This window comes from Cnephaeus nilssonii (genome assembly GCF_951640355.1).
Source record: "Cnephaeus nilssonii genome assembly, chromosome: 2".
NCBI lineage: Eukaryota > Metazoa > Chordata > Mammalia > Chiroptera > Vespertilionidae > Cnephaeus > Cnephaeus nilssonii.
Window position 1 is genome coordinate 103366761 of NC_137073.1, and position 26744 is coordinate 103393504.

A 26744-nucleotide genomic window follows, 5' to 3' on the forward strand; every position below is an offset into this window, starting at 1 on the left:
TCACAGGAGGTTCTGTTACTCTGTTGGGATGATGAGAGAGATTGATTCGTGCACACTAAAACCATGCCCACAGCACACAGTTTCATCAAGGGCAGAGCGTGAAAGTTGGTCGTGTCTTGTTATGAGCCCCAGAAAGCTTGTTTCCCATGCTTCCTAGCAGTCCAGGCATTAACAGAATTAAAGGGTTTGCCCAAGGTAATCCGTTTCTCTCTCCTGTCCTCGCCCACAGTTGAGTAACCTGACCGAGATCCATGATGTGATCAGTGGTATGGCCCGCTGTCCCTACAGCCCCCAGCACAATTCCACGGCTCTCCTCACAGCCAGCGGGGAACTGTATGCTGCTACAGCCATGGATTTCCCCGGACGGGATCCTGCCATTTACCGAAGTCTGGGCCTCTTGCCTCCTCTCCGCACGGCCCAGTACAACTCCAAGTGGCTTAATGGTAAGTCCTACAGTCACTCCTGTTTCCCATCTCATGTATCTGTGATGCCTGGTTACATGGTGCTCAAAAGCAAACTGTCACAGTTTCTAAAGAAAAACATATTTTCTAAAGAAATCAAAATGTAACATGCTTGCTACTTCCGTGTGGAAGGGCATCACGTGGCTCTTTGGTGATAGAAAGAGCAGTGATAGTCCCTACAGTGTAGACCATGAGAATAGGACTCATTTGATATTCATCAAACTTAGGCTAGTTTTCAATAGTAATGTTTATAATTTAGAAAATGTGATGTTATGTCCAAGATATCTGTAGACTCATGTGCATTTTCTATTAACATCTTTATTATATATCTGCAACAGGAAATTACTCGCATTTCATGAAACGTTCAGACAATGTGTAAAAGAATGTGTACGGCTACTGGTAGCTCCAAATAGTTTGACCAATTTAAAAAGAAAGGTATTAAATCAGGGTAGACATCTTTGGAGGTGCTTATATCAGTGGTTCAGAAGTTATTAAGGACCCCAATGCTGTCATTGGTCTCTCTGCATCCACAGCCTGTCCAGTCAGGTTGGTCCTCAGGCTAAACTCACTGCTGAAACTTCTGGTCCTGCCTTCGGATATGACAGTGGAAGAAGAGCCACATAAGACTTCCCTTCAATCTTGGGCTAGAACTTGGTTACCCACTCACTATTGAGATTGGCTCTGTACCATGTCCTGAGATGAGGCAGCCAAAATTCACCCCTTGTCTATGTGTATGTTCATGTGTGACTGTGAACATACACTCTCACAAATGCAATGCTGTCGATAGACGTGTGTACCATATGTAATTTATTCCCTCATGTTTTTGAGAGTTTGTGCTAAGATGAAATCTTCAAATTGCCATGATCATATTTACTATTTTGAGCCTTCAAGTTCTATAAAGATTTACTGGCTGTTTGCCAAGGACACACTAATTAAATAGAGCAGAGTTTCTCAACCTCAGCACTATCAAAGCTTTGGACCATATAATCTTTTGGGTGGGGGAGGAGTTGTCCTGAATATCGTAGGATGGTTAGCAGCATCCCTGACCTACACTCACTAGATGACATGCTTCCACCCCCAGTTGTGACAATAGAAATTGCTTGCGATTGAGAACCACCTACTTAGACCTATTGTTTATGAATGTGTATGTGTATGTATAAGCACGGCACAGGAATTTGGTCAAATAATATAGTCAAACCAACCACCACAGTTTGCCTTTTGAAGAATCCTTTGTAGAAAAGAAAATGTTCTCATCAAGTTTCTCCAGGAAGTTGAATGACTATGTGCTTCCAAAGCGAGGCATGGGCTGATTTTCCCAGACAAAGAGTGACTTGATTCTCTCCATTAACATTATTTCTGTTGAACTGGTTGCATCTGAACCCATCCACGCTCTATGGAAGGTCCCCTTTCATCCCTGAAGCTTTCATCCTGTAGCTCCAAGTTCTGCCCATTTGTTGATTTTTACTAGTCAAGCTGTTTGCAGTTAAAAATCAAAACTCCCCCACCCAAAGGCATTGCAATTAGAGTTTGCCGAAAGCAAAGTGTAAAGTAATTAGGAGCACAGTCTCTTTCTTTTCCCTCAAGTGATACCCTTAAGAATATCCTAGAAAAACAATTCAGGTCAGAGCATGAGTTATATCCGCTGGCTGTTTCTTTACACATGACTCTGATACCCACAGGCTGATCAGATGGTCAGATTCTCCTAACCCTCTGGGTGGAATTCTTTCCATATGAGAGTCAGATGGTAGAACAAGGGCCATGGAGAGCTAACCCACTGTGCACCTCAGTCCAGCAGGTGTGCCTTCATCATTTATTGAGCAGAGGAAGTTTTAGATTCTCAGCTCACAGTGGCTCTGCTTTCCTCACGGAGCAGCACTCCTCACCCCCTCCCCCGGCCACACCAGGGAGGCCCTGACTCCTGGGGCAGAGATGGAGAGCCAGTTCTTGCATGCTCACTGTTTATTCCCTCTCCTGCTTTCTGTTGGGGCAATTCCTTCTTTGACTGAACCCTGCGATATTGGTTCTGCTCCTGGCTGGCTGGCCCTGTTTTTCTGCTCCTATTGACTCTCCATCCAGGGCAGATTCTGGCCTCTGTCCCCCACTTCGCTCTGCTCCGTCCTCCACTGAGCCTGGGTATGGAGTCATCTATTATCACTGGCCTAATTGGAACCCACACGTCGTACCCCATCTGCTCTTTGACCATTCGTCCTGTCTCAGTTCTTTCTGCTGTGTGTTCTGGAAGAATTTTCTTTCAATAGATTGTTGCTCTATTCATTAGCCCTTCTTTTTTTGCCATGGCCTTAAATTTCTTCCTCTCTAATGGTGATCACTCTCTTTTTATAAAAAATGCTCAGATTTTTTTCTTTCTTAAATGAGACAAGAACAAATAAAGAAACTCAAACAAGCTAAAGCAAACAGCCTTAGTTCTGCCATGTCTAGGAACTTTCTCACGTGGCCATCTTCATATAAGAACAGCCCTATTGGATTAGGGACCCACCTTTCTCCAGTATAACCTCATATTAAATAATTATATCTGAAATCACCCCATTTACACATTTAAATGTACTGAGGGTTTGGACTTCAACATATTTTTTTGGGGGTGGGGGGATACAATTCAACCTATAACAGTATTGAAATCTTTAACTGCAGCCTCTTATTTTCTGATGATGATAGTGGTCTTCCTTCCTGTGCTGTGGGTGAGTCCTTTGCCCATCCTCAGTCTCCCATCTCAGCCGTATCACCTTCACTCTGAGCAGACAATGGTGTTTCCTTGTTTCCAGTGATGTCAGGGCTGTGTGATTGTCGGTCCCCTTAGTCCAAGGCAGAACTGGTTTACTCCTCTCCTCCTCCTGCTTTCCAGAGCTCTGGGATGCAATACTTATCCTTAAACTGCTGCTCTCTGCATCCCTCCTGGCCCTGTGGCCTCTGGAGAAGGGTTTTTGTCTCTTAGGCAGCATTCTGGAGTGGATCTCCTCCCTCCCATTCTGTGTTTGAGTTACTCCCTCAAAGGGCTACAGTGCAGGCTTGGCTCAAGCACAGTGACAAAAAATGTCTCTTCGGGACTTAGGGCATGTACACAGCACGGCAGGCCCATTGGCAACTTCAGCCTCTCAGGACCCCAGAACTTCAGGGCCAACCTTTGGTCTGTCCAGGGTAATGTCCTGCCAGGACTCAGCGAACCCAGAGTAAAGACCTGCCAAGCCTCTAATCTGCCCACCACACCTCCTAGAAACCAACATAAATACCCGGTACAGTTCAAACAACCTTCCTTAAGCATGCTGAGTCCTTTGGATTTAATGCCCAAGTTCAGGCACACATTTTTATTATACCACTACGGCTGTGTACCATTGAGCGAGTGTCCTATCCCACCTGCACCACTGCACCTATGCCACATGACCCGAGTGGCAGGCCATGCCGTCAGCTGTCAGTAACAGCTGGCATAGAGAGGAAGGACAGGGATGGCTATAGACACCTTCCTCAGGTTTACCTGCTTCTCTTTCCCAGCCTGTGTGATCTGCTCTGCCTGTGTTTTCAGCCCTGACTCCGGCCACATTCCCACATACACCCTTGGTGCTCTAGAGGGGAAGTGTGCCGTTCCCTGGGTGCACCAGGCCTTCCTCACCGTGGTCCTGTGCACATGGCATTTATGCTGTCCTCATGTCCCTTGATTTTGCCTACTCCCTCGTATCAGCTCCTCTTTACTTCAGCTCAAGTTTCAGTTTCCCCCAGACTCAGTTGGGTCTTTCATCTGCTCTTGGCCATGCTCATGGTTGTACTTACCCCGCTGTACTGGAGCTCTTGGTCACTCTCCTGATCAAAACCTACCAGAGCTGCATTTCCCTGCAGGGAAAGCCACAGCCTACCCACTGGCCTCCCTTCACTTCTGCGTCCTCACTGCAGACTCCTTGCTCTCTCTGCTCCAGCCTCTTAAATGTTGCAATGCCACTGGCTCTTCCCTCTCTTTCAGAACCAACAAACTTTTTCTAGAGAGGGCTAGAGAGGAAATGGCTTAGGCTTTTAATCCTCCACAGCTTGCCATTCGGGGATCATAACAGACCCTGAGACATCGCCTGTGCACACATGCACATGTGGCTCTGTGATCATAGAAGGCCCCAGACATTGCCTGTACACACATGCACATGTGGCTCTGTGATCATAGCAGGCCCCAGACATTGCCTGTACACACATGCACATGTGGCTCTGTGATCATAGCAGGCCCCAGACATTGCCTGTACACACATGCACATGTGGCTCTGTGATCATAGCAGGCCCCAGACATTGCCTGTACACACATGCACATGTGGCTTTATGATCATAGCAGGCCCCAGACATTGCCTGTACACACATGCACATGTGGCTCTGTGATCATAGCAGTCCTTCACACATCGCCTGTGCACACATGCACATGTGGCTCTGTGATCATAGCAAGCCAGCAGATGTCGCCTGTGCACACATGCATAGGTGGCTTTGTGATCATAGCAGGGCCGCACACATCACCTGCTCACACATGCACTAGTGGCTCTGTGATGATAGCAGGCCTGCACACATCACCTATGTACACATGCACTCGTGGCTCTGTGAGGATAGTAGGACAACAGACATCTCCTGTGCACATGTGCACACATGGCTCTGTGATGATAGCAGGCCTGCACACATCACCTGTGCACACATGCACTCGTGGCTCTGTGCTCACAAAACTTCATTTATAGACAGTGGGTAGGATTTGGACCATGGGCTACAGCTGGCCAGCCTTTATTCATTCTGGAAAGCTCTTTCTCCCACATAATCTACCTGGCCAGCTGGTGGCCCCTTTCAGTCTTGTTTAAATACCACTTCTCAATGGGACCTCACCTGACCACCTTATTTGAAATCACATCCTCTTCCACCTAGCACTCTTGATGCTCCTTCATGTTCAGGGTTGTTCCTTAGCTGTCATGCTCTTTAGTACATTGTCTCTTTATCTCCAGTAGAATGAAAGCTTCCAATACATATCATTTTAATACAGTAGTTAACAGATGAGTAGTTTACTTCTTTGTTTTCAGCACAAGCTTGTGAATATCCTTGAGGGCAGGGATTACATGCGAGCCATCTTTGTGTGCTCAGCATCTCACTTAGTGCCTGAAACACACCTGAAACTTTATTAATATTTGTTGAATGGATAAGAGATGACCACACTTCACAAGAAGCAGAAATATGAATGATTGTGTTAAGTGAAGGGAACATGTTGTATTAATTGTAAACCCCCCACCCCCCCAAAAAAAGATTTGTATATTTTTAACTAAGTCAGTTCTAAAGACTTAAAAATCTTCCTTTTACCATCTTATTTGGACTCCTATTTTCAGCTATTATTTATTCAGTCAGTTATCAAAAACAATGCTATCAATTGGATAATGTTCTATAGGTTTGAAATGTTGAGTTTAAGTGTTTGGTAATGAATCTAACTTTTAAAATGAGATTTCCCCCTGTGCAAAAATCACTCTTAAAATAAATTTATGTGTTTAGAGAAGTACCTTAACAGCTTTAATGCATTAAAATACTAATTATTAATAACCATTAGTAAATGACTATTGTAAGGCAGGATAATAAATGTTTAATGGCTGATGCTTAAAATAGAGAAGCTGTAAAACTTGCCTTTTAAGAAATTGGCAATCAAATTGGGGAAACAATAAACCCATGAAAAGGGAAAAAAAATGACAGTGCCAAATTAATAGTGTGCAAATTGAGTTTGTGGGGACTGAGGGAACTATATGCTTGCCATAGAATAAAACCTCAGTGTGAACTTAGAAAAGCTAATTCATAAATTAGCCTTAATAACTCAGTGTGGACATGTACACAGACATAATCTCATTAACACTCAGCAGCCTGCTTGTTTTCTTCTCTCTCGGAAATGTTAGCCTTTCTTAGGTTGTCCTGATGAACTCCACAGCTTCCTCCATTCTCTGAGATTCCAGCCATGACCTCATGTGGAGGCAAAGACACTTGAAATCCACAAGGGTTCTCATTTTAATAGTGTCACTTTTTATGAGCTACTATGCTTTTAGTTAAGGAAACTACTGCCATCCTTTTATAACTGTAACAATCTCAAATTCTGTTGGTTTGAAATACTTTAATGATCTTATCCACTCATTAAATAGTCTTAAAAGTTAATACAATGATTAACCCACTAATGATTAAAGGTAATTCATTTGGAGAGAGAAAAAGCCCCTCTGTGCTTAACGCCAGGAGAAATTGTTTCTGCTTACGAAGTTATGGGCTTTGTGGAGCAGGGGACAGACCCTGCCCTTCAGCGATCCAGGCATGGCCAGGTCGGGTGCCCTTGTTGGGCTCTGTCCTGGGGTTGGTGGGAGCCCTTTAGGCCGAGGCTACACAGTGCCTTCCCTGACGTGTCTGTGAGGCACTTTCTGGACAGATGACATTTGTTCTAGCGGCAAATTCATCAATGAAAGCAGAGTTCTCAGAACAAACAAAAACACAGACAAGTGGGGCTTGGGACTCCACTGTGTTTGTGGAGGGAAGCTTGAGTATTTATCAAAGAAAAGCAGCTTGGTAAAACCAGAACTAAAATAAGATTGCATAGTCAGCAGCCAAGTTTTGTATTTTACCAAACAAGCATTATTGTCATAAATGGTGGGAGCTTTTTAGAACTGCAGCTGCAAGGGTAAAGTCTGACACCTAACTCATGGAGGTTAAACTTGCTGAGTGATGAGTCTTGCACCTATAGCATGCTGAGCTACATCCTGTGACATGCAACCCAGCATGATGAGCTGTTTTTTTCTAACTTTCAGCCTTCGTCCAGCCCATCTGAGGGCATGGGCAGGTTGTCTATCTTGTCTGGGATGGATGCATTTGAAAATTGTGTTATAAGCCAAATCTGATTTTCATCATAGGGTCAGAAAAGATTTTAAACAAATGATCTTCCTGCATACCATCTGCCTGAGTGTGCACCTGTTGACGTCTCTCTTACCTCCAATTATTACTCCAGGTGCGAGGGGAGTCACATGGCTGTTTATCATTTGCCAGGTGCCTGGGAGACGCCATATACATGTTGTCTGCAATCCTTCACACAACCTTCCACAGGAGATGGCATCGTCCTTATTTTACAGATGAGCAAGCTTGGGTTAGAAGGATTAGCCACCTGAACCAGGGCACACCTGAGCTAGGATTTGAAAACAGGTCCCACTCCATGAATTCTTGCCCCTCTGTGTGCTCCTGGCCTCCCCTTTGTTTATCAGCATCCTAGGAATCACCAGCCTCCTAACTCGCCTCCATCACTCTCTCCTTGTGCCTATGTTTTTATGCCCAAGCTGAGGTGGAAGGGGAATATAGAAACTTTGGAAATGGTTGAAAGAATTTTCTTATACAAGCTTATAAGAGGAGGTGGAATAAACTGGGATTATTCGACCCAAAGCAGAAGAGCCTGTGGGCTAATTTAACACAGCCTTTGTGGGCACAAATGTTCGGTCAGTGATGCGGAGGCATCGATTCTTGTGGTGCTCTCTGAACGCAGTGTCCTGCTCTGTCTTGGTCATCCAGCACTGAATGCCTGCAACTTGGGAGCCTCAGCATCCCCTCAGGCTTGTGATGAAGTCTCTATACTTGCCAGTAAGTCATTTGGAATTTCAATTTGCACATTTCAAAAGAGAATGGATAAATGAGAACTTCCGTCTCCCACCAAGATATTATGAGGCCAAAGGCACCAACCATATACACTAAGTCTTATACAGACTGGCATCCTACCCCCCAAAAATAAATCCACACAAAGAAGGCATGCCCCATTACAGAGAATACAATATATTGTGTAAAAATTTACTAGTACTTCTATAACCACTCAGGAGAATGGCTTCATTCTCACTGCCTAGACATCATAAGCATCTTCCCTCTGACAGTCCTAGGTGGCTCCTGGCATCCTGGCATGAATATTAATGTTTTTCTCTTTCCTCTCAAAAGTGTTACAATTTGGCCCATAAATCCTACTGCCATCTTTTTATAAGATAATTCAGTTCTATGTGTTTCAGTCAATTTGTCTCCAGATTATTTCGTTAATCTTTATTTTTTCTCCGTCAGTGACCTCTCACAATTTTTCATCCACTGCCACATATTGGGCAGTTCATTTTCCGTGTTTTGTCTTCTGTCTTGGTGTGGCTCAGATCCCATCAATAGACAAAGACCAAGCTCACATACAAGTTTACTTATTCTAACTGTATAATGGTGCAGCCCAGTATCTCCTTTCAGATAAATCTTTCTTTTTTCCTCTTAGTCTTTTAAAAATACTTTATAGACATTAAATATTTCTAAAATATTTGAATTCAAGTTAATTTAAATTTTTAATTTTCCAATGAAAAAACTCCCTAAGTTTTGAATTATGATTTTACAGGTTAAATTATTAGTTCTTTAAAGAAATGAACCCATGTATTAAAAATATAATCAGGAAAAAAATGAACATGGTAATTAGAAACTTTTTCTGCTTGCAAAATGTTCAGAAATGCATGGTTGTGAAATCACTTATAACTAATTGAGCCGGGGAAAGTGTGATATGGTAGACACTTACAGGAGAATGGAAGAGCTGCTGGGGCTTTGTGCTTGCACTGGGGTGAGAGAGCAGAATGGACAAGGGTATCTGTGTTCCTTTGAGCTAGAACATTTAGACAAAGAGCCAGTTAATGAAGCTCCTACAGACACAAAGAGAAGGAGAATTCTGGGTGAGAGCTTTGAGCTCCTAGGATGCGCGCTATGCTTATACAGAAGTGGCGGTTCTCGTTTAGGGAGATAGCAAGTCTGGGTGGTCCAGTCACTCCTACTCGAATCAGCAAATCCGTGTAAATCACTAATTGCAACAGGGCTATTCCCCTTGAAAAGGGAAGGAATCAGGTTTCCTGGAAACATGTTTCTGGTCCTTCTGCCAGTGTTTTGGCAATGGCTTTCTTTCAATGGCCAGGGGCTCAGGGAGAGAAGGATTTGGGATCCAAGGCTCACTTTGCTGTGTCAATGACTACTAAGGACATGCTTGGCGTGACCCCTTCCCCCTTTACCTGCCCACCAGCATCACCACCACCACACACACAGGTTTTTGGATGATACAATTTTTTCTAAAGCTCTTCTTTATCTCTCCTGTGGCAGTTGAAATTCAAGCTCCTTGCTATGGGTGGCTGGGCTGGCCCCTAACTCCCATCCCATTGATTTCTTTGTGCCGACACTGGCTTTGTTCCATGCCTGGCTACCCTTTGGGTCTTCTCTCAGGTTGCTCTTTCTCTAGTTCTTTGGCCTGGTGGCCCCTTCCCAATCTCATATCTGCCCTTTCCCTGATCCCCGCCTTTCTAATTCTCAAGTTCACCTTTCTCCCCTTGGCCCTTGTTGTCCTCCTCATCATCATAATTTCTTGGTTAGTCTGTGTCTTATTTGTGTGCTCATATTGTCCTTGAGGGCACTGGCCATGTCTGTCACTTTATCATAGAATACCCAGTGCCTGGGACAGTCCACACAGTGGGTGGTCAGTGAGCTCCTGGTGACATGGGAACATTCTGTTTGGCATCAAGTCTCTGTCCATAGCATAGCCCCTTCACCTGTTTGTTTCTAGATCTGTTGAATAGAACACTGACCCTCATTTGGCATATATATGTGTGTGTGTGTGTGTATATATATATATATATATATATATATATATATATATATATATGCTAAGCGACCAGAACGACTGGAATGACCGATTGCTATGACGCGCACTGCGGTGGCCAACTGGCCCGATGGGGGCCCCAATGGGCCTCCCCACCCCGATTGGGGGTGGGGCTGGCCGGCCAACTGCCCGTGGCCTCTCCCCTTGGCCAGCCAGCCCTGATCAGGCGCCCCCCCCACCCGCCCCGTCCCAATCAGGGGTGGGGCTGCCGGCCAACCTCCCAGACCCCCCCCCCCCCGCCAACCCCCACCTGTGCACGAATTCATGCACCGGGCCTCTAGTATAGTAAATACTGGTGATGTGTTTACCAATGTCTATATTTATGTTAATTTATATATATATATATATATATATATATATATAATTTATATATGTATTATTTTTAAATTATTTTATATATTTAAATAAATATATATTCTATATTTTGATGAATAGCAGTCAAGTGCCAGGCACTTGGCATGTGTTACCTTTCATTCTCACAATGCTACTGCATGTTGGCCATTGTTACCACCATCCTAAAAAGGAGGAAACTGGAAATTTATGCTGTTAAATAACTTGACTAAGTTCATACAGCCAGTAGGTGGAAGTATTGAGCCATATATTCATACACCTCTATGCTTTCTGTCTGTGTGGGTGTGTGTGTGAGTGTGTCGCTCACAGAGACACTCTCTCACACACACACACACACACACACACACACACACACTCACAGGTTTGTCTTTCTATCTATCCAGTACTAGAAAGAAATATTAGGGAAATAACTTAAATACATTAATGGCTTTTAAACCACATTACCGCATTGTACTTCATGTAATTTAATTTTAGTGTAATTATCCACTCATCATAGATACCTAGATGAAATTAGGTTTACTTTGTTAGCCTCTGCAGCACATTTTCATGTAGCTGTGACAAGGGATGCAAGGTGCACAATAGGAAGGGTCTGAACTTTAGGAATATATAGATGGAATAATTTGATAGTAATTGACACCAACACATTAGAGAACAGAAAGTCACTGGCTAACTATGAGTCACATGTAGGCATTGTTTCCATTAACTCTGTTTCTTTTGGTGGCATAGCTTGCTATTTTAAAAACTCAGCATGTGTGGCTGTATGTATGTTCCTTAATTTCTGATCACCTTTAAGCTTTGTATATCCATGTTTATTATTATTTGAAGTTCTACTAAATAAAAATTGTTAAAAGGGGAATCGAGAGTAAACCATGAAATAATAATTATAGCCACCATTCATTAGAATTTTACTAGTCGTCTCTTTAATCCCTATAGCAAATTAGATCTTCTATGCCCTGAATCATTATACAGTGTGAAGGAGCATTCTGGATGTCAGTGGTCCAGCCCGGAGTTTCAGGCTGGGGTGGGTGGAGCCACAGCCCGAACAGGCCGCATGCCAGACATTGGCCAACTTGCCTTTGGCAAGCATATCACAAAATGGCCTTTGTTTGCAAAAGAATTTACAATAGATTTTGATTCCAGTAAGATTTCTATAGAGTTGGGAAACTGGAATTCCTTTTTGTCTTTAATATCCATTCTCATCAATGTAGACAAATAGGTCTCTATCAAGAGCCTACCAGTGACCCGGTCAGTCCTGCCAATGAACCATTGGACCTGGTGCACCCCCAGGCTGATGCTGTGGGCATTGGAATGGAAAGAATATAGAATAAAAGGGTGGATTTGGATATTCAGCATCTGGTGGTTTTACTTGGTCAAAATCTTCTCAACAATGTTGATGCTTTGGTTTTTCCCACGTTCACTTATATTGTGGATCTTCTGCCAGTATTCACTTCTGCTTGGTTACCCTTACGTAAGTAAAGGTGTGAAATCAGAGTTCTTGTATCTTGAAACATGATTCGTATGAGAACATGATATATTTAGCAGAATACTGTAATCCATCACTCGATACGTTTTACAAACACGAGATTAACAGCTTTGAGCATATATTTATAATAAGCTGGTGTACACTCAGGTTTGTTTTTATTTTGAATTAGCAGCACACCTCCTATGCCTTTGTAGTTCTAATAATAGTAATGAATAAAGGACCCCTCTGATCTGTCATTCATGCACTGACATTCCTTGTAGGTAATCACTCAGTGCCTGATGTATGACTTGTTTAGTTCACTCAGGAGTGACAGAGACTGGTTGGTGGTGAATTGCATTTTAACCAGAGACAGAGCTTGAATAATGCAAGAGAAACAATGTGCATCTTATTATCCTGCCTGATGAGACACAAACGTCCCCTACCTCCAGATTTATATCTGTAACTGCAAGAGACACTTGGCTGCCTGTTCAACAATTATTCCTGCTTTTTTGCTGTGTTTGGAAAAGCAACAGGATGTGGGCCGAGTTTCAAAAGATTCTGCTTTCCAAGACATGGAGCTGCCTGCGTTTGCAGCAGGTCACTCTGCCAGCGAGCCGCCAGCTCCGGAAGGACCACTGCAGGGTGGCAGGGTGTGTGTCCACCCACGTGCAGTTCAGCCCCCAAGATGACCTGTGATGTGCGGTGAACTAACGAACAGCATACACTGCACACCAAACACGCTCTCTCCCCTGTTTTCTCAGCAGGAGATTGTGTTTGAGCATGTCTATGTAAAATGTACTTTGTCACCTTGTTGTAAAATTGGTTCAGGGTGGTTTGGAGAGAGATGAGGGATTGATTCTCTGTGGAAAGAGGAAGCTGTGGGCCAGTCTGCTTCACATGACTGTATCCTCCTGACATGAGAATCCTGACTGAGATGGTATAGTGGTGTGGACATGGAGCATGACATGGACGCCCTGACAGTCACCCAGGGGCACCCGGGGCTACGGCGGGCACCATGTGGTAAGCCATCTCTGGGGTTGGGGTGATCACTTCCCAACAAGATTCTTATGTATAAGCCCTTGCTTGGATTGTTGGCGTCTTCTTCCTGCCTTTTCTTCTTTCTGCGTTGTTCCCCATGTTTCTAATAGCTGCTGAGTCTAGTTTCCTCTGGACATTTATCGTCCCGTCTAGTTGGTTGTGAAACCCTCCTCTTCTTAATCCTGAGTCAGCCTGCTCCACACTTAGGTTTCTAAAGCATTGTTCAGCATTCCACATCCTCTTCTTGAATATTGTTAACACAGTGAATTGTTCTTGTGCAGCCCATATTGTTTTTCAGTACAGGGTAAAGATAAGTGTAGAGGCTGTGAGGTCAGACTCTCTGGGTTCAGGACAGCACCTCTGCCCTGCCCACCATTGCTGTTTGTATGAACTTGGACAGATTATTAAACCTCTGGGCTTTATTGTCTTCATCTATGAAACGGGAAGAATGGCCCAGCATTTACCTCTATGAATCCTGTCAGTTTAATGAGCATGTGAATGGGGGCTCTGAGCTCAGAGCCTGGCAGGGCAGCAGCAGCACACCACAGATATTGTTAAATCTTAGACCTGACCTTGAGCTGGAAGAAACCATGACCAGTCCCTTTATCGTTGTAGCTTTTTACTTTCCTACATACCAGAGATATTTACTATGTAGTTTTCATGCTACTTGTCCCCAAGTTAGTAGCAGAAGACAGTGGTTGGGAGAGTGTTTGATATAGCTTGTGGACTCTGCCTCCTGCCTCATCCACATGTCCTGGCTACTGTCATCCTGAGCTAGACATATCTGGTCTTGGACCACCTCTCTTTGCTTTCTCTTTTTTTAGATAAGGTTTGTTGTTGATATTGAAGATGATGATGGCTTTTTTGTTGGTGTTTCGTGCAATGATCAAATTGTAGCCTGCTTATAGGAGCCTGGGTGCAGGACCTCTTCTGAAATGACTTAGCCTATTTCCTTTATGAGACAAATATAATTTGTACTTGTTCTGTATTTTGGCTTTGGGGATCTGCTTCAGAGGTACTTCTCTTTTGGAGACTCATAGTAAACACAGTTTCAAAATTTCCCCCAACATTTTGCTTTATGTGCCTACAAACACCAGTCAGAGGTATGCAGCCTCCTGTTTTGTGAGCCTCTCTTCAGGATATAAAGGCATGTTGTAACAGTAAATATATATATTTTAAATATCCACGTTTAAAGCAACAGTTACCTAATAGTATTTTTGGCGGTATATATGTTAAAATCATTTCTTATAGAATTCTCTTTATATTACTTGCTATTCTTAAATGACTTAAGAAAAACATAATGGACTGAAGAGAAAAGCACATTACATATACAATTTGGAATATTTGCTACATTTTTAGAATGTAAAATTGAATTAAATTTAAAAATTTTGTGAGATCAGAGAATGTATGCTTTGATTGAAAACTAGCTTCAGTCTTTCTGGAGAGCCTAGTGGAGTGCTCAGTGCTTCCTTCATGCCAGCCTCTGAATCAGTGCCTACATTTTAGATCTGAGGTGAGCCTGCTGTGTGTCTTACTCTTAACATTAATGGGTCATATTGTAGCCAAACATATTTGTAGTTGTACTGCTGATAACATATCTATTGGTGCACTCTGACAAAGTACAAGGCCAATTGAATTGTCCCCCAAAACTAATTGTCCCTGAAATGTGTTCTTGTGGATAGTAGTTGTGTGTAACTTTCCATTAATTTTGAACACCAGAAGTTATTGCTATACTAGAGGCCTGGTGCACAAAATTAATGCACAGGTAGGGTCCCTAGGACTGGCTGGCAATCAGGGCCCATCGGGGCCTTCAAGCTGCCCGCTGGCAGGCTGCCGGCTGCTGGCAGGGGCCTTCCTTCATTCTTCGCCGCCCCCTGGTGGTCAGTGCACGTCATAGCAAGCGATCAGACTCCTGGTCTCTGGGTCCAACCCCTAAGGGGACAATTTGCATGCTAGGCTTTTATGTATATAAAGATTATTCTAATTGCATCATAATATTCAAACACTTGATGATTGAATGAAAAATTCTTAGCAAGAGGGAAAATAATAAGAATCAAACCGGTTTATTAGAGGTTTTTAAGATGATTATTAGGGCATTTCTGTGTCTGAGAGGATATCATCTGCATTATTGATAGGCTTAAACACAAGCTATAAAGACACTCTTTCAATGTTTTATGTAAAATTTAGTGGATACTCTATATACTTCCTAAAGATTTTGACATGCTTCTGTCATTTCAAAATCCCTATTTTTAAGCTAATTATGAGACCAAAAAGGTGCAGCCAATGACTCTGTCTCAGTGCATTGCATTTCTCTAAATGGATGCTCCAACAACTCAGAAAAAGAAAACAAGGGTTAATCCTCACAGTTGTGTGGTTACCAAAGTGATGGGAATTGCTAAAGCTAATTCAGGACATAACCTTATAGTCTTAGTTTTTGCTTCGGTTTTCAAAGGTGAAAAACATTTTTTAACTTCTTATTAAAAGCATACAAATTATGTCTGGCATACCTGTGTATATTAGTAAAAATCAAGAATTTTGTTGTCTTATTATACAAACATGATATTAGACACCTACACAGGGTAGGGCAAAATTTGGTTTACAGTTGTTTATATGGAAAGTAATAAAATAATAATACAAGAATAAACTCTGTGTTTTGTGTATTCACAACTGTAAACCTACTTTTGCCTCACCCTGTATTCTGAATCACATTTCATCTTTTTAACCTTATTTCCTCTCTCTTTCTGAAGATTATGTAAGATTACATACTTTTGTATTTTCTACAAATACAGGAATAGGTAGGTTATTTCTTTAAAGTATACTGCCCATTTTTTACGGTATTACTGTCATGGTCACTTGACCCTGCATTAATTCAGGAAGCTCACCTGTGGAATTATTAACGGTCATTTCTTATCATGCAGAACCTGTGCTCAGAGTTCCACCCAGTAGCACAGCTCAGTAAGATGCTCATAGGGCCCCCCATTCATTCTATAAGATGTTTACACAAAACCAAGCCTCCTGGGAAGAAATAATGAGCAAGCAAGACCTAAAGAAATAGCATATCAATGTTGAGACTTTTCTTTTTTCCTATTTTTTCCAGAACCAAACTTCGTGTCATCTTATGCCATCGGGAATTTCACCTACTTCTTTTTCCGAGAAAACGCTGTGGAGCATGACTGTGGGAAGACCGTGTTCTCCAGAGCTGCCCGGGTCTGCAAGAACGACGTGGGGGGGCGGTTCCTGCTGGAGGACACCTGGACCACCTTCATGAAGGCCCGCCTGAACTGCTCCCGCCCCGGGGAGGTGCCCTTCTACTACAATGAGCTGCAGGGCACCTTCTTCCTGCCCGAGCTGGATTTGATCTACGGCATCTTTACCACCAATGTGTACGTAACTGGAAATAATTGCTTTCCCTGCTCTTCTACTCATTCTGAATGAGTCTATTGTTCTTTGACCTTTGTGGTTGAAACATGCTTTAAAAAGAATTTTTTTTTTATTTTACTGGGATAACAGCCAAACTTTTTATTTATTTATTTATTTTTTTTTAGTATGAATTAAATGTTGTGCTAAGATCTGTGACTTCTGAGACTGGTATTAGGGAAATACAGCTAATCCAAAGGTTTTTCTCTATCCTTATTGTAATAGTAGCATCCAATTGTTCTGCTGTAAATGTGTCCTTCCCGACTTGCCAGTGTGTTTTTAGTACTTTCTGAAGTGCTGGTATGTATGAGATGTGTGTGTATGTTTTTTCTATCTGCATGTTATGTATTTGTCATAATGAAAGCACTGCTGTCTGGCAAGTCTGATCGTTGAGATAATGTAACTCTTGACTAAACCGCTGCTCATATAGGAAATGCACATTCTTACTTTCCCAGAGTTGATTTGAAGCCACTGCTCTAGAAGATGGCTGTCCTAGGCATTTCTAAAATGATGGTTATGCTTTTAAAATACTTTTGAAAAAATAGCATTTCTTTTTCTTTTGTGGGGAAGATACTCTTAGCTTCAGAACTGACACTGTTTGGACTAGATGAAGTGTATGACGTTTCTGATCTTTCAATTCGCTCTATTCTGGTGGACTGGAGCACAACCCCATTCTCAGCTGATGTGCTGTGATAAGACTCAACAAGATCACACCCAAGCCCAGGAATCACAGATCACACTGCCACTGGCCTCCACCCTTCTCACTGTTGGCAGTGAGCAGGAGGATTCCACAGCCTGGGTTCTGTTTGGATCACCTTTGAAATTTTATACTGTTAACCTAACAGTTTGTACAATAGCCCAATATTTATATCCAACATAAACGTTCTGAATCAGGATGGGTTGAAAGTGCTGATAAATGGGGTGGTATGACCAGCCACCTCGGTTTGTCTGGAATCGTCCTGATTTTGGAGTTGGGGAGAGTCCTGTATCCTGGAAAACCTCTCAGTTCTCAGTGATCTGGGATAGTCTATCCCCCTATAGCATCTCTTGGGCCTCTAAGTCTTTTCATTTTTTCATCTCGTCTGCCCATGAATCTGCATCTTACTTTTCTGTTGATCTTTCCCTTCTGATCTTTCCATGCTGAGCTGAAGTGTTAGCATCCACTTGATAAAAGCATTGACTCCATGAAGTGACTTCATTCTGACATGAAGTGAGAAAAATAAGACTACAATGGATGGCTCCCTACTCAACGCCACCCTACCATGACCATCTTTATTGTAAATCTGGCTTTCAACCCCAGAGCTTATTTTCCTCCTCTGATAAGTTTCTTTTTAAAAAATCAATTTATAGTTTCTGAAGTTGATTTGCTTTCCAAAACCTTTTTAAAGAAATAGTGTAGGCTACACAAGGTGAATGTTCAGCTGTTCAGTTGACATCAGTTTTATACACAATGGGAACTTGGCTTCGTTAGCTGTTCATTCCCCTGGCTCTGGGCTCAAATGAACAATTTAAAAAGTTAGATATGTACTGTGCCTAGGCCATTCCAAGATGGTAAGTGGTCAATTTGGTAGTCACAAAAATAAGTTTCAGACTATCATTTGTTTTGTGTTGTAAGCACCCATCATGTTGGAAATCAGCCGATATATAGCTTCTATATTGGCAGAGGCAGAATTTCTAGATCTTTCCTTTCTCTATTGAATATTTATTCTCACTGGGTCTTGGGAACAACTTTCCAATATATCATCTATAATCCCACAGTGTATCCCACTTGTCCTCCATCTTATGTCTCATCCTTGATCGTACCCTCATTCAGTAGCTGGGTGCCTTTGTGCAGGTGTATCAGCCTAACTGTGCCCAGTGCTTCTTATCAGTGACTGTCCCTTACTTAGGACAATTAAGTGACTTGGAATTGGTAAAGGCTCTCAAATGGTGTCTGGTAACTAGTCTGTGTATGTCAAACAAACCAAGTGGAAGGAAGGCAGATATTTCTGTTTTGGAGTTCCTCTGAAATTTCCTTTGATTCAGAAAAAAATAATTGATAAATCGACTTATATTGGCTAAGACTCTTAACAAGAAAATTTAAAACCAAAGATGAGCTCGAATGCAGATTTATTTAGCCAAAAACTATTTTGCTGTTTCCTCACTAGTAGAAGGTCATGAATTTCTGAGGGCCAGCAGGTATGTGTCTCTGCAGAGCTTGGAGTCTAAGTTACGGCTTCAAGATGTCAGTGCATTCTCAAATTTTTCTCTCTCGCCCTTTTTAAATTATTAACAAATACATGAAGGGTGTCTGTCAGGAACTTTCTGCAAAATGCTTTTAGTTGATTCTTTTTTGCAAGGTTTACAAATAAACACAAGTATCTGGGGGTTAAAAAAGAAGCAGCAGCTAAAGTCACCAGATGACCAGGGGGAAGGGGCCAGGCTTGATGCTGGGAGGCGCCTCCACTGGCGGAGAATATAGTCCTTTTCCTCCAGAATTTAAAAGGCATAACATAGAGCTCTTCAAAATCCTTGTCACTCGGTTGTGGCTGAGTGGATTAATCCCACCCGGCAGGATTACAAGTGCCATAACTGCTAAATAGCCCTGTTTATGTACTGAAGTGTTCATTCTTCCACAAAGAAATCACAGGGTGTACCATTCATGGGCCCCTCTTCATCCTGGGGGGTTGGGGGGAGGGGCGGTATAAGAGGCTGGCACCTTGAGATTCTCTAGAAGGTGCTTCCCCTGGGCGGTGACCTAGCATCTTCGGGAAGACAGTGGTTTCTGCGGGACTTTCTGACCTTCCTCTTCTTGCTCTTCCTCGGTCCCAGGAACAGCATTGCTGCGTCGGCCGTGTGTGTCTTCAACCTGAGCGCCATCTCGCAGGCCTTTAACGGGCCCTTCAAGTACCAGGAGAACTCACGCTCCGCCTGGCTGCCGTATCCCAACCCCAACCCCAACTTCCAGGTAATTTCAGGGGGCATTGGGGTACTCAATCAGTCATCACCCTTAAAAGCAAGCTGAAACCTTGTAGAGACGGCTGGGACAATTTAGACCCCTGATGGAGCACAGGCATCTGTGAGCTCCCCTGGCCCCTCCTGGACAGTCCCACCCTGGGCTCGGCTCCTGTGAATGGACTGAGCCTTTTGTCAACTGAGCCTTTTGTCAATATGAGGAGCCTGGACCAAAAAGGGGCTTTTGTGGGCTGTGATGCCTCAGGCTGGACTGGAAAAGGACATCATAATGCAGCAGTTGGGAGACCAAGCCCCAATTAGTGCTAATGATGGTGGACCCTGCCCCGAAGCTCTGATCCCTAATGAATGATGCTCCTATGAATGGGCTCCAGGGCACACCGTGGATATGCACAAACAGAATTGAAGCTCTAATTGCTGAATGTGGTGAGATTTCCTTTTTGGGTAAATGGTATGGCATGGGGCAGCTGTGGGGAAAGGAGAGCAGATGGAGGCCATTCATTCATAAATCTTAAAATTACAGGGCGTTCAACAAATAAGAGGCTCTGCATGCCATTCAGTGCAGTCTCCCAATGTGCAGAGGAAGCTGAGACCCAAAGAAATTAAGATTTACTCTTGTTTGGTTAGCCAGCAGGTATATGAGTATACCACGGACTAGATGGCTTGACCAAAAGAAGGTTTTTTCTCACAGTTTGAAGGCTGGAAGTCTGTGATCAAGGTTCTGGCTAATTCTGTTTCTGGGGAGAGCTGTCTCCCTAGCCTGTAGGTGGCCACCTTCTCGCTGTGTCCTCCTGTGGCCTTTCCTCCGTGCACCTTGAGAGATGCTGAACCTATGAGATAAGGCCCACACTTATGACATTATGAACCTTTATTACCTCCTTAGAGGCACCATCTCCAATGACAGGCACTCCGAGGTTAGGGCTTCAACATAAGAATATGGGGGAGACATAGACATTTAGATCATAGTAGTAGGCTTCCCTTGAGGGCTTCTCTTATGACAAAAACAGTCATAGGATCCTCCTCCTCCCCGTGGGTGTGTGTTTAGTACCTTGCTGCATCATGTTACATGCTGGCAGCAACGCTCTCACCCTTAGCAACATCTCCAGGGTGACAACATCTCCAGGGTGACAAGGACACTGGGGTTAGTGATTGAGCTGGGGTCCCAGCTCAGGTCCTTCAATGCCAAGCCCGAACCTTTGCCCACTAAAGGACTATTAGTTATCCTAATTAATCAGTTCCATATCCAGGCCTCTAAATTCTGGTTGGTTTATCATCCCAACGCATACAACCTTTGCCTTTGAGAAAACTGGGGGTATGGAAACGTGCAATTGTTTTACACCTTACTTTGAATTTGGCAAAGATTGTTCAATTCTAATTTCTTTGAAAAAGTTGTTTTTTGTTTTTGTTTTTACATTTTTTAAAAATAAAGGGATTGAGAATTAAAAGGTTGGTTATACATCCGCTTCACCATTTTTTTTGCTTTACTTGGACAATTTACTTTGCATCTTCCATATCATACTTTCATTAATAAAATGAGGAAAGAGTGATACAACTGTGCAGGCATACATATTTTAACAGTAAATTTTTATAATATCAATTAATGTGCATTGCTTACTGCATAATTTACATGATGAAGATGACTCTTAGGAACCATTTATTGGGTGCCTTCTCCGTGTCACATGTTGCAAATGCTTTATAAACTTTGTCTTATTTTCTCATCTCAGCAACTCGGTAAGGTGGGCATCTGTATCCACACTTTACACATCAGGCAATTGAGGGATCAGATTTACATTATTTATCCTAGGCTTGCTAATGAAAAAGTTCAGTGCTGGATAGAAAAAGTCTTATTTTGGGTTATATGAGCTAACGAGGGGAACCAAACCTGCAGTAGTCACTTTTCCTGATGACATACATGGTTTATATAATTATTAACACTGACTCTTGGCTTCTTGGTTGAGTCTCTGTATGTAAATCACACCCCTGTCCAGATGAAATGTAACTGTTTAAGAAGGCCCTTTGTAAAATCCAGAGGTGAAATAAACCATTCCCTTTAGAAGAGACCATTGCAAAATCCTGAAGGTTAAAATGTTTACAAAGATCCTCACTGTATTTAGAATGTACTTTTAATTCCTGATGCTAGTATTGCAAAAGTCTTCCCAAAGAACAGAACTTAATAAACTCTGTGAAGCCTTACCGCCTCCAGGCAGGGGGTAACTTTTAGCTCCTTTATCTGGATATATTTGTAGCCCACGGAAAGTCTGCTCCCTGCCTGAGGCCACAGGCATGTGGTTTTATAAAGCCAGTGCCACACTGAAGAGTTTACATTTATGAGATGGGAGTAGGTCCAATCTGCAGTTTAATAAATGAAACTGTGGACACGTGGCTTTCACTTCAGGCAGGAAGCTCGCTCAGCTGAGTTTTTCTTTTTTGGGTGGAATTTATGATTTGTGGGAAACTAAAGTTAACAGATTATGGTGGTTCTTCATATAGCTCCTAAGACAGGTATGTTCCAAGTGTTTTCTTTTGGTTTACCTTGTTTGAAGCCATGCTAGCTTAGGCTTTCTTTCTGACATTTCTGGGACTCTCTATGCTGGCATAAAGTGGAATAGGTTTTGAACTAAGGCTCCCTCTACTAGTCATGTATAAAGGGCTTTATGTTTGCAATAACCAACAGTGAGAAGTGGTTAGCTTTTTTTATTTATGTTTTTATTCTTGTTTGCCTACCAACATTTGGAATTTTATGCGGTACTTACATACTAGAAGTAGCTATTAATTAGAGAAGCAGAGACATGTTTCGAGTTCAGGAAGAAGTATGGGTTAGGAGAACAGTGCGTAATCCTTCAAGATTTAATTCAGATGTCTTTCAATTGAAAAGGATAAAGAAGCAACAACTATTTATTTACCAGTTGCACCAGAAACCACTGTAGGTGGTGCTGCAAAATCCTGCCCTGTGTGAGGCTGCAGTCCCCAGTCATCCAGACCCACTTCCTTACAGAGAACATCATCCAGACCCAGCGGTACCCAGGTGTGGTATACAGACTGGACTTTTCTGGGCAGTTTTGATTAGCAGCTATCAGAAATGATGGAGCCGAAGTGGACAGTACACCTGCCATGGTGGCCAAGCAGATGAGGACTGAAAGTTCCAGCCCTCTAATCACAGGGTTGTTTCCTTTGGCAATCAGCCCACATCCTTAGATGCTATCCAAAAATCACCTCATTAACATACCAAAAGACGCCTTTATCCCTCTCATCACTTAGGAAATTCCTAGGCTCTGTGCCAGAAACAGGAAGAAGACCAAATGTATTATTCTTTTTTTTTCCCCACAAATATATTTTATTGATTTTTTACAGAGAGGAAGGGAGAAGGATAGAGTTAGAAACATTGATGAGAAAGAAACATCGATCAGCTACCTCCTGCACACCCCCTACTGGGGATGTGCCCACAACCAAGGTGCATGCCCTTGACCGGAATCGAACCTGGGACCCTTCAGTCCACAGGCCGACTCTCTATCCACTGAGCCAAACCAGTTAGGGCCCAAATGTATTATTCTTATTAGAAATTACAGTATCACAAGGCGATGAGTCCGGGAGTAGCAACAAGGGGTGGTTGGTGATCCTGCTACACAGTGCCAGCCCAGACACCTCCAGGACTCCCAGATCTCCTGATTCCTCATGAGCAGTGAGAGCTCCTCAAGTTCATTGTCCAGATTTTTATGGTACCAATCTTTAGAAAACACTGTACATACAAAACAAAACTTGCGTGCAAAACCTCACCCAACAGGCAGGTAGCTAACAACCACCTGTACCTTAAGTACTGCCATTGATTTAAGGAAGAGTAAACACTAAACATAAAGTCACTCTCAGGACTAGAGCTCCCCTGGATAGACTTCTGGCCACATCAGGTAGAGCTGTTTCATTTTGCAACACATTAATTAACAGGTAATGACCCTGTCCTTCAAGTGTTACAACTACATGTGATGTTTATGTGAAATCTCCTAGCACAGTCCCCCTGGCTGAAAAGCAACTGCTAGCGTATTCGCCCATTGATTCCTTCCTTCCTTTATTTATTCATTCATTTCCCTCTGGCCAATGCAGCTCAACGGACCATAGAATTGCTGTTCTGCTACAAGACAAATGCATTGACCAGTTACTGTGCCAGGCATACCGTCTCCTGCCTTGGCATTTACAAGCACTTACAATTAATTTACAAATGCTCTCCACTGGTTATCTCAGTCGGTCTCACAGAACCTGTAAAGTGAGCACACTGTTTTCCTAGCGACTTTATAGGCAGATGCAGAGGCTGGGAAGCAATGTATCACCTGAGACCACATGGCTCCATGGCTCCGGCTGGGTGGCCAAGCTGAGCCCTTCACCTGATCGCATGTGGTCCTGTTGTCTGGCATGTGAGGTGCGCCTGCAAGGATGTACCTTTAAATGAAGCGTTGGACCGGACTCAAAATCTATTTCATTCCCAGATTCTCTAATTCTACAATCAGCCTATTGTTTTATGGCATGTAGGACATTTTTATCAGGAGCGACATAAATATCTGTTTTTTAAAAAGCAATTTCCATCTTACCTGTTATTACACCAGGTATTAGAAATGGCACGTTATAAAAGGTAGTTTCAGATGGTATGGACAGGGAAGTTTATTTTTATCAAACCAATTTATATGAAGTTCTGGCAAGGATCAGCCTTTATTGGAACTAGGATTTAAAGTTTATAAGAGGCATGAGAAAGGTTGGTGGTAATTTTCTAATTCTGTGCTCTGTTCCAGGAAAGTTTTGCTTTCTTTTCTATTGCTTTTTCATCTCATCCTTGCTAAAGAACATCCTACGTAATACCTGCCAGCCTCTGCAAAACCCAGCTCTGAATTTAATTCTCAGCAATTTCTAGGCCGCCCCCCCCGCCCCCAACACACCCATATATTCTAGATTCATCATTATATATTTTCTCCATCTGAAAACCTCTTTCCTTACTTCCTTCTTCTTTCCCTTCTTTCACATTTTTCTCTCTCCCCACCACCCTCCCTCCTTACCTTTTTAAAGAAAATCTCTTTATTCCCTCCCTTTTTGTAAATTTGCCATGTTATTTCTCATCTTACTAGACTCTAAACATATTTTTTGTTTCAAAAAGCTTGCAAGATGAGTGCAAAGCAGTGAAGCCAGCACAGTGTTCTTGTTGCCCAGGAGAACGATATTAAAATGGCCTAATTCTCTCTCCGTGGAATCCATATCTTGCTTATGGACCCACTGCTCCAATAAGAAAACTAATAAATCTGTGTGCTGTATTTGATTGCTGCATTTTCAATTTGGGTACCTGATTGTCAGACAGATATAAGAGCGTGCATTTAGTCAGACAGCTCCCATGTGACTCAGCCAGCAATGTAAGAGTTCTTATGCATACGCTGCTCAAATTAAAGTTAGCAATGACTTCCACTTTGTTTATTCTTTTTAACTTCTTCTCATCCATTTATGATGAAGTGGAGAGATTCCTCAAATATAAATTCAAATCTAAAATGAGAGAGACACTAGGGTGGGGACTTCGGGGACAGTGGAGATGCCAGCACGTTTGCACAGTTCAGTTATTCAGTGTCCGAGTCAGTCTCAGCTGGGTGGCCAGGATCACTGGGTTCCAGGTGGCTGGGTCCAGCAACGGCCTGTCGTCCCTTGCAGTGTGGCACGGTGGACCAGGGAATGTACGTGAGCCTGACGGAAAGGAACCTGCAGGATGCTCAGAAGTTCATCCTGATGCATGAGGTGGTTCAGCCCGTGACTGCAGTGCCGTCCTTCATGGAGGACAACAGCCGCTTTTCCCACATAGCCGTTGACCTGGTTCAGGGCAGGGATGCCCTCATCCACACCATCTACTTGGCCACAGGTAAGTGCTCTCCCTTTTCTTCCTCCCTCATCCTCTGAGCTTCCTTTGAGAAATCTTAATTTCTCTCTCTCTCTCTCTTTTTTTTTTTTTTTACTACATTAGTCATCATTTTAATAGGAGAAACAGTGTCTGATGTCTTAACTATTGTTCTTTAGCTTAAAAGAAGCCTTCTTGGGGCAAGTGTAATTGGGGTAACTTAAGATGATGGAATTTTTTAGAGGACATTACTGAGTGAAATATTACCCTAGAAGCTTCCATCCTCATGGGGACAGCCAATAAGAAGCCCACTACTAAGGAAAATGTGAGAGAGGTGATGACAAGTTTAGGCAGTGGGTGTGGATGCAGCGATGTGGTAGAGAGAGCTAGGGAGGCTCCTGTAGTAGCCATTGGGGGTTGGCTTTTCCCAGGAGGTGACATTTAAACTGAGAGCTGACTGAGGAGGAGGAGCTGGCCTTGCAGGTGGCCAGATGCAGGAGTGGTCAGCTGTGGGCAGGGATGTGGCCAGCAGATCACTAGAGGAGGACACTGGTGCCTCTGAGGTCATTCTGAGGGGGGCTGGGGAGGAAAGGGAAGGAGCATGGAGGAAGTTAGATGGAAGCAGCTGTTCTGACTGAGGCTTCCAGAGCTGTTCAGTGAAGGCTGGTAGAGGATTGATCTGGTAGCCTGAGATTTTAAGACTTTGTTGTTTTAAGAGAAAATGTAGAGTTACCACCCCATGAGAGTGTCTGCCTTGTTCACTAGAGTGTATAAAGGAACCATACCTCTTTTTCTGCCATTTTCATCCTTATTTGCTCTCCAGATGCTTGGCACATGCTGGATTGTAGAATTAATGAACTGGACATTTCCAAAAGTTTTCCTAGTTTTTCTTCACAAATGTTCTCATTGATGCCACAGAGAAGAGTTTGGAACTCCAGGAGGCTGTTGAGTTCTTCATCGATACCTGGATGGGGAGTGGCAAATGGGAGATGGGCTAGTTCTGAGCAGCCCTGGGCAAGTCAGTGCAGAGCAGCCTGAGGCCTCCACCTGAGAATTCTGACCTTTTTCATAACCAAGGCCATAAAAAGGTGATGTTTGCTTCTGCTGTGAGCTTCCAGTGATTTCCAGCGACACTCTTCTTCTACTTTAATTGTGACCATCTTTTAGTTCAATCTGCCATAGCAAAATACCATAGACTGGGTGGCTTAAACAACTAAAATGTGTTTCTCACAGTTCTGAAGGCTGGACGTCCAAGATCTTCCTGGTAAGATCCCTCTTCCTGATTTATAGAAAGCCATCTTCTTTCTGTGCCCTCACCTGGTAGAGACAGAGATCATCTCTCTCTCGTCTCTTCTTATAAGGGCACTAATTCTATTCATGAGGACTCCACCCTCCTGACCTAATTATCTCCTAAAAGCCCCACTTCCAAATAACATTGCTTTGAAGACTACGGATTCAACATGAATTTGGGGAAGACATACAAATTTAGTTCATGGCAATGAGCAACTTGCTCTACCACTATTTAAACATGCTCACAGG

The 26744-nt window shown here is 43.0% G+C and overlaps 1 protein-coding gene across 4 annotated transcripts in view; it reads left to right on the forward strand.

Moving 5' to 3' along the window:
* The window catches only part of SEMA5A (semaphorin 5A), a 392963-nt gene that overhangs the window by 275827 nt on the left and 90392 nt on the right, over positions 1 to 26744 (forward strand). For all 4 annotated transcript variants that reach the window (XM_079793136.1, XM_079793135.1, XM_079793138.1 and 1 more), the window contains 4 exons: positions 230 to 443; positions 16080 to 16365; positions 19211 to 19346; positions 25025 to 25229. In XM_079793136.1, coding sequence (XP_079649262.1) covers positions 230 to 443; positions 16080 to 16365; positions 19211 to 19346; positions 25025 to 25229 — 841 coding nt within the window. The remainder of the gene's footprint in view (positions 1 to 229; positions 444 to 16079; positions 16366 to 19210; positions 19347 to 25024; positions 25230 to 26744) is intronic.